The sequence below is a fragment of the Grampus griseus genome (genome assembly GCF_964374135.1).
Source record: "Grampus griseus genome assembly, chromosome: 1".
NCBI classification, from domain to species: Eukaryota; Metazoa; Chordata; class Mammalia; order Artiodactyla; family Delphinidae; genus Grampus; species Grampus griseus.
The window spans coordinates 76947154-76956146 of record NC_139017.1 but is presented as its reverse complement, the minus strand read 5'-3'; the positions used below and the strand labels follow the sequence as shown (position 1 = coordinate 76956146).

The 8993-nt window shown below is 36.3% G+C and overlaps 1 protein-coding gene across 1 annotated transcript; it reads left to right on the top strand.

Annotated features, from left to right (window-relative positions):
- Window positions 1–6486: 6486 nt before the first annotated feature.
- Window positions 6487–7078, top strand: LOC309836222 (glycine cleavage system H protein, mitochondrial-like). The gene has a single exon (XM_082676106.1). It carries the CDS (start codon window positions 6523–6525, stop codon window positions 7042–7044), a length of 522 nt encoding a protein of 173 aa, XP_082532232.1. The 5' UTR covers window positions 6487–6522; the 3' UTR covers window positions 7045–7078.
- Window positions 7079–8993: the final 1915 nt, after the last annotated feature.

Sequence of the window (8993 nt, the reverse complement as noted above, 5' to 3'; positions counted from 1 at the left end):
CTCAGGTGTCTAGGATACTGGTTATTTTCTGGATGACCACTTATTGTCATTATCTTTACACCAGCATTTTTGAGATAACTTTAAAATACAAGGAAAGATCTTGATTTGTTTAATAGCTTTACTGATGTAAAACTGATATACAATAAACTGTGCACATTTAAATTGTAAAATTTGATGAAGTTTGATACACATATAAACAAATGAAACCATCACTACACCAAGAGAATGAATATTTTCATCATGCCCAAAAGATTCCCTGTGCCTCTATCACTCACCCAAATCCCTAGGCAATCACTGATCTGATTTTTAAAATTATGCTTTAGTTTTCATCTTTTTAAGAATTTTTAGAAATGTAATCATACAGTACTCTTTTCTTAAAAAAAATCTGGCTTCTAACAATCAGTGTAATTATTTTGAGATTCATCCATGTTGTTGTATATATCAATAGTTTGTAATTTTTGTTCTTTTCTTTCTCTTTATTTTTTCTTTTCCATATTAATATTCTATTGTGGGGATATACCACAATTTATTTAACCATTTACCTGTTGATAAACATTTAAGTTGTATTTAAGTTGTTTTCAGTTTGGGGCTTTTACAAATGAAGATGCTATAGATAATTCATGTACTAGTCTTTGAGGAGACATATACTTTTCTTTTGCTTGGGTAAATATCTGCAAGTGGTTTACTGGGTATTATGGCAGATGTATGCTTAACTTTTTAAGAAGCTGCCAAACAGTTTTCTAAAGTGTCTGTTATTTTACATTCCTATTAGCAGTGTATGACAGTTCCATCCTTGCCAAAACTTGGCTTGCTCAGTCTTTTAAATTTTAGCCATTCTAGAGGAAGAGTATTAGTGTCTCATTTTGGTTTTAATTTGCATTTCCCTAATTATTAATGATGTTGAGTATATTTCATGTGCTTGTTTGCCATCATACATCCTCTTTGATGAAATGTTCAAATGTTTGCCCATTTTTGATTGGGTTGTTGTCTCATTGTTGAATTATAAAGACTTTTGTATTCTAGATACAAGTCCTTTTTTGGATATACGTTTGCAAATATTGTCTCCCAGTCTGTGGCTTTGCTTTTCATTTCCTTTACAGTGTCTTTTTGAAAAGCAAAACTTTAAAAATTTTGATGAAGGCAAATATATGAATATTTTCTTTTATCGCTCATGTTTTTTATGTCATATCTATGAAATCTTTACCTAACCAATGTCATTAAGATTTCTCCTGTGCTTTCTTTAGAATTTTAATAATTTTCAATCTTATAATTAGAGCTATGACCCATTCATTACAAGATAATGTTTTACATAGTACACATAAATTGTTTCCACTATTTTAGGTTTTTTGAATTTCCATATAAATTTTAGAATTGTCAAAGTCTTTTTCTTACCTAATATTTTGACTGAGATTGTGTAGAATCTATAGAGCAATTTGTGGGGATAATTAATATCTAAACAATATTGAGTCATCCTATACATGAACAAGTCCTCAACTTTGTTCTTTTCAAAGTAGTTTTGGCTATTCTGAGTCTTCTGCATTTTCATATAACTTTTAGTATGTGCTTGTAGTTTCTGCAAAAACCTGCTGGAATTGCATTAAATCTATAGATCAATTTGGAAAGAAGAGCCATCTTAACAACAGTGAGCCTTACTGTGCAAGAATATTGAATGTTTCTCCATTTATTAAGACGTTGGAAAAAATCTTTCTGCAATGTTTGTAACTTTCAGTCTACAAGACTTGCACTTCTATTAAATTTATTCCTAAACATAGAAACAAATGTTTGTGTTTTTCTAAGAACTGGGCTACTTCATCTGTCTAATTTGTTGGAATAAAGTTTTTATAATATTCCCTTATCATGCTTTTGATTTAATTTGACATATATTTCTTTTCTAATATAGGCATTTAAAGCCATAAATTCTCCTCTAAGTATTGTTTTAGCTGCATCTCACAAATTTTGATATGTTGTGTTTTCATACTTACTTAGTTTAAAATACTTTCTAATTTCTTTTGTAATTTCTTCTTTGATCCATGAATTATTTAGAAATGTGTTGCTTAATTTCCAAATATTAGTGGAAGATATCCAAATATTTTATTCTGTTGTTATTATTTTTAACATCTTTTTTTAACATCTTTATTGGAGTATAATTGCTCTACAATGGTGTGTTAGTTTCTGCTTTATAACAAAGTGAATCAACTATGCATATACATATATCCCCATATCTCCTCCCTCTTGTGTCTCCCTCCCACCCTCCCTAACCCACCTCTCTAGGTGGTCACAAAGCACTGAGCTGATCTCCCTGTTCTATGTGGCTGCTTCCCACTAGCTATCTATTTTACATTTGGTAGTGTATATATTTCCATGCCACTCTCTTACTTCGTCCCAGCTTACCCTTCTGCCTCCCCGTGTCCTCAAGTCCATTCTCTACGTCTGCATCTTTATTCCTGTCCTGCCCCTAGGTTCTTCAGAACCATTTTTTTTTTAGATTCTATATATATGTGTTAGTATGCTGTATTTGTTTTTCTCTTTCTGACTTACTTCTCTGTATGACAGACTCTAGGTCCATTCACCTCACTGCAAATAATTCAATTTCATTTCTTTTTATAGCTGGGTAATATTCCATTGTATATATTCCATTGTATATACATCTTCTTTATCCATTCATCTGTCGATGGACACTTAGGTTGCTTCCATGTCCTGGTTATTGTAAATAGAGCTGCAGTGAACATTGTGCTACATGACTCTTCTTGAATTATGGTTCTCTCAGGGTGTATGCCCAGTAGTGGGATTGCTGGGTGGTATGATAGTTCTATTTTTAGTTTTTAAAGGAACTTCCATACTGTTCTCCATAGTGGCTGTAACAATTTACATTCCCACCAATAGTGCAAGAGGGTTCCCTTTTCTCCACACCCTCTCCAGCATCTGTTGTTTGTAGACTTTCTGATGATACCCATTCTAACTGGTGTGAGGTGACACCTCATTGTAGTTTTGATTTGCATTTCTCTAATAATTAGTGATGTTGAGCAGCTTTTCATGTGCTTCTTGGCCATCTGTATGTCTTCTTTGGAGAAATGTCTATCTAGGTCTTCTGCCCATTTTTGGATTGGGTTGTTTGTTTTTTTGTTATTGAGCTGCATGGGGTTGTGTTCCTGTCTTGCAAGTTGTTTTTCATGGGGCATCCAGTGCTCGAGCTTGCTGGCCATTGGGTGGAGCTGGGTCTTAGTGTTGAGACAGAGATCTCTGGGAGAGCTCTCACTGACTGATATTACATGGGGCCAGGAGGTCTCTGTTGGTCTAGTATCCTGGACTCAGCTCTCCCACCTCAAGAGGCTCAGGCCCGACACCTGGCTGGAGCACAAAGACCCTGTCAGCTACACGGCTCAGAAGAAAAGGAAGAAAAAAAAGGAAGAAAAAAAATTTTTTAATTTAAAAAAAATTTAAAATTTAGAAAAATTAAAAAATTAAATCAAAAATTAATCAAATAAAAATATTAAATTTTTTAATAATTAAAAAATTAAAAAGAAAGGGAGCAACCAAACCAATAAAGAAATCCACCAGTGACAACAAGCACTAAAAACTAAAATAAGATAAAAATAAAAATCAGTTGCAGACCACAAACCCCAAGCCTACTGTTGCCCCCAAAGGCCACCACCTCAATTTTGGGAACATTCATTGTCTATTCAGGTATTCCACAGATGCAGGGTTCATCAAGTTGATTGTGGGGATTTAATCTGTAGCTCCTGAGGCTGCAGAGGGAAATTTCCCTTTCTCTTCTTTATTTGCACAGCTCCTGGGGTTCAGCTTTGGTTTTGGCCCCACCTCTGCATGTAGATCACCTTCAGGTGTCTGTTTCCCACCCAGACAGGAGGGAGTTAAAGCAGAGGCTGATTAGGGCTCTCTTGCTCTCTCAGGCTGAGAAGAGGAAGGGTTTTGGTAGTCATAATTGGAATGCGGGGCGAGCCTGTGAAGACAGAGGCCAGAGTGATGTTGCAACAGCCTGAGGCACACCGTGAGTTCTCCTGGGGAAGTTGTCCTGGATGTCAGGACCCTGGCAGTGGCGTGCTGCACAGGCTCCTTTGGGGGGTTGTGGATAGTGATCTGTGCTTGCACACAGGATTCTTGGTGGCAACGGTAGCAGCATTAACGTTTCATGTCCGTCTCTGGGGTTTGAGCTGTTAGCCGCAGCTCATACCCGTCTCTGGAGCTCGCTTAGGCAGTGCTCTGCCTTCTGTGGGCACATGGGAAAGGAATCCCCTCTCCTTGTGCACCCCAATACAATGGTCTCTTGCTTCTTCGGCAGGTCCAGACTTTTTCCCTGACTCCCTCCTGGCTAGTTGTGGTGCACTAGCCCCCTTCAGGCTGTCTTCCTGCATCCAACCCCAGTCTTCTCCCTGGGGTGTGACCTCTGAAGCCCGAGCCTCAGCTCCCAGCCTCCACATGTCCCAGCAGGTGAGCAGACAAGCGTCTCAGGCCAGTGAGTGCTGGTTGGCACTGATCCTCTGTGCGTGAATCTCTCTGCTTTGCCTTCTGCAGTCCTGTTGCTGCACTCTCCTCCATGGCTCCAAAGCTTTCCCCCCTGCCTACACCCCATCTCTGCCAGTGGAGGGGCTTCCTAGTGTATGGAAACTTTTCCTCCTTCACAGCTCCCTCCCAGAGGTGCAGGTCCCATCCCTATTCTTTTGTCTCTGTTTTTTCTTTTGCCCTACCCAGGTACGTGGGGATTTTCTTTCCTTTTGGAAAGTCTGAGGTCTTCTGCCAGCATTCAGTAGGTGTTCTGTAGGAGTTGTTCCACATGTAGATGTATTTCTGATGTATTTGTGGGGAGGAAGGTGATCTCTACATCTTACTCCTCCACCATCTTGAAGGTCCCCCTGATTCTGTCAGTTTTTGTTTCATATATTTTTGGGCTCTGTTGTTATGTACATATATATATATATATATACATACATATATATATATATATACACAAACATATATATGTTTACATATTTATAATTATTATAGCTTCCCTCTGAATTGAAATTTTTTTCATATAAAATGTCCTTCTTTGTCTCCAGTAAGTTTTTTTGTCTTAAATAAGCTTGTTTTTGGTCTTAAAGTCTGTTTTCTTGATTATAGTCATTTCAGTTCTTTTAGTTACTGTTTGCATGGTGTTTTAGTTAGTGATTGGACATATTTTTCCATTCTTTTACTTTAATCTATTTGTGTTTTTGAACCTAAATTGTGTCTCCTGTAGAAAACACACTTTATATATAATTGGGTATATAAAATTGGATCCTGTTTTTAATTCAATCTGACAACTCCTGCCTTATATTTGGAGTGTTTAATCCACTTACATTTAATGCAGTAATTGAAATGGTAGGATTTACATTTGCCATTGTGCAATTTGTTATATGCATTTGTTGTTCTTTAATTACTGCCACCTTTTGTGTTGAGTCGATATTATCAAGTGTATTATTTAAATTCTTTTATTTTTCTTTCATTTTGTTTTGGTAATTTGCTTTTCTAAAACTTAGACTTTACTTTTGGAGACATTTTAGTTTTACAGCAAAACTGAGTGGAAGGTACAGACAATTCCATATACCTGGCCTCCTCACTATATATTTTCAAGTTATTTCCTCAGTGTTTACTATGAGGATTGCAATATGCATCTTAATTTAAATCAAACTAGCACAGATTAATACTAACTTAATTCCCATAGTATATAGTAACTGTGCTCCAAATCTCTTACTTTCCACTGTAAGCCCATTAATGCAGATTTGTAATTACTATTTTACACAGAAGTCTTTTAAATCAGTTGAGAAGAAAAAAATCTTTTAATATTTTTATAATGTCTTTTGTATTTACATATTAATTATCTTTACTGGTGCTCTTTATTTCTTCATGTGGATTTGAATTACTCTCTAGTGTCCTTTCTTTTAAGCCTGAAGAACTCCCTTTAGTACATCTTGTAGGATAGGACTTCTTGTGATTAATTATCTCCACTTTGTTTATCTGGGGATATCTTAATTTCTTCTTCATTACAATTTTTTAAACTTATTTGAAATAATTACATATTTTAAAAAGTCATAATGATAGTACAGAGAGGTTCTATGTACGCTTCAACAAGTTTCCCTAATTGGTTACTCTTACATAATTATAGTACAATATCAAAACCAGGAAACTGACATTATACATTATAATGTGTGTGTAGAGTTCTGTGTTATCACATGTGATTTGTGTAACTATCACTACAGTTAAGATACAGAACTATTCCATCACCACAAATACCTCCCTCATGCTACTCTTTAATAGACCTGCTCTTCTTCCCAAACATTCCTAACTCCTGGCAACCACTAATCTGTTCTCCATCTCTATAATTTTGTCCTTCTGAGAATGTTATATAAATGTCCTTCTGAGAATGTTATATAAAGCTTTTGAGATTGGGCTTTTTGACTCAGAATAGTACCATTAAGATCAATCCAGCCTTCCAGCCGGGGGTGCTCTAGATGCTGCGCGGAGACCCTCTGCACCCCTGCGAACATGGCGCTGCGACTGGCGCGGAGCATGCGGGCCGCGGTCTGCAGCCTGCGCGCCATCTCTGCGCCCAACGCGCCCTGCCCGCCGCGGCCCTGGGGACTGCGGGCGGGTGCCGTCCCGGCGCTGCGCACCGGTCCCGTTCTGCTGTCGGGTCGTAAATTCACAGACAAACATGAATGGGTAACAACAGAAAACGGTGTTGGAATAGTGGGAATCAGCAATTTTGCACAGGAAGCTTTGGGAGATGTTGTTTACTGTAGTCTGCCTGAAGTTGGGACAAAATTGAACAAACAAGAGGAATTTGGTGCTTTGGAAAGTGTGAAAGCTGCTAGTGAACTCTATTCTCCTCTATCAGGAGAAGTAACTGAAATTAATGAAGCTCTAGCAGAAAATCCAGGACTTGTCAACAAATCTTGTTATGAAGATGGTTGGCTGATCAAGATGACACTCAGTAACCCTTCAGAACTAGATGAACTAATGAGTGAAGAAGCATATGAGAAATACATAAAATCTATTGAGGAGTGAAAATGGAACCCCTAAATAAACTAGTTTGAAACAACTTAATCTAGTATAGTTGTCTTAAATTAGTGGTGGATAGATTTTTAAAAAGCAACTTTTAGCAAAAGAAACTACTTTCAACAATGTTGCCTGAAGAAAATACCCCTTAATTTCCTAATGATTTCACATAAACACTATGCATCTTTTTCACAACAGCCTGTGATTTTTAGGCTAGTCTCCAGTTATAATACTCACAATTCCTGAAATTATCTGTGGTAAAACTAGTTATAAAAATTATGTAATTCAAGGATAACATTGTTATCTTAACCTTACATAATATTGTAACTTGCTTACAGCCATCCCTGGATTTGGGTCAAAATACTCAATGAACTTGCCATTGGAAATAAATGACAGTGGAGAAAAGTTTGTTAGTTGTATAGTGTCCAGTGAAGAACATTAGTATCTTAATTTTGCAATATACTGTGTTTGCTGGTGCTATTTTTATACAGTGAAGCAACAGCCTTGCAGGAAAATAAGAAACAGTTTAATAATAAAATATTCAACTTCTTAAAAAAAAAAAAAGATCAATCCAAGTTGCTATACATATCAATAATTCATTTCTTTTGTTGCTGAGAAGTATTCTATGGTATGTATATACCACAGCTTGTTTAACCACTCATCAATTACAGTACATTTTAGTTGTTCCCAGTTTTTGGCTACTACAAATAAAACTGGCTTGAATAATCATATACAGGCTTTAATGTGGATATTAGTATTCATTTCCCTGGGCTAAATGCCCCAGGAGAGCAATTTCTGGCTTGTATAGTAAATGCATGTTTAGTTTTTAAAGAAACTTTTAAACTACTTTCCAGAGTGGTTGTGTCATTTTATATTTCTACCAGCAATGTGAGAGAGATCTATTTTCTCAACATTCTTGCTAGTCTTTGGTACTATCACTATTTTTTATGTGAGCTATTCTAACAGGTATGCTGTGATATCTCATCATGGTCTTTATTTGTTCTTCCCTAGTAGCTGGTGATATTGAACATGATCTCTATCTGTATAACCTCTTTTGTGAAATGTCTCTTCATGTATTTTGCCATTTTCTAATTAGAATTTTTTTTTTTTTACTGTTAAGTTCGAGGCTCTTAAAAATATATTCTGGGTTTCCCTGGTAGTGCAGTGGTTAAGAATCTGCCTGACAACGCCAGGGACAAGGGTTTGATCCCTGGTCCGGGAGGATCCCACATGACATGGAGCAACTAAGCCCGTGTGCCACAACTACTGAGCCTGTGCTCTAGAGCCTGTGCACCACAACTACTGAGCCTGCATGCCGCAACTACTGAAGCCCAAGCCTAAAGCCTGCGCTCCACAACAAGAGAAGCCACTGTAGTGAGAAGCCTGCTCACCTCAACTAGAGAAAGCCCATGTGCAACAACAAAGACCCAAAGCAGCCAAAAATAAATTTATTTTTAAAATCTCTATTAAAAACAACAACAACAACAAAAATATATATATATATGTGTGTGTATATATATATATGTGTGTGTGTGTGTGTGTGTATATATATATATATATATATATATATATATAAGTTCTGAGTCCTTTGTCAGATATCTTGTTTGGACATGTTTTCTCCAAATCCATAACTTGTATTTTCACCTTTAATCATTCTCAAAGTTTTTAGATCTGATGGGAAATTAATCATTTTTTTCCTTTTATGGATCAGACTTTTGATATCATGTCTGGAGAATCTTCACTAATCATAGGTCCCAAAGATTTTTCTCTTATTTTTAATCTAAAACTTCAGTTTGGTGGTTTAAATGTAAATGTATGATCCATTTTGAGTTAATTTTTATATAAGGTGTGATTTAGGCCAAGGTTCAGTTTAGAGTTTGTTTTTTGCTGTTTGCCTGTGGATATCTAATTGCTCCAACACAATTAAAAATTTTTTTATTTTATATTGGAGTATAGTT

Bases quoted from the DNA above. Each gene is read 5' to 3' on its own strand.
- LOC309836222 (XM_082676106.1), top strand. From the start codon at position 6,523: ATGGCGCTGCGACTGGCGCGGAGCATGCGGGCCGCGGTCTGCAGCCTG.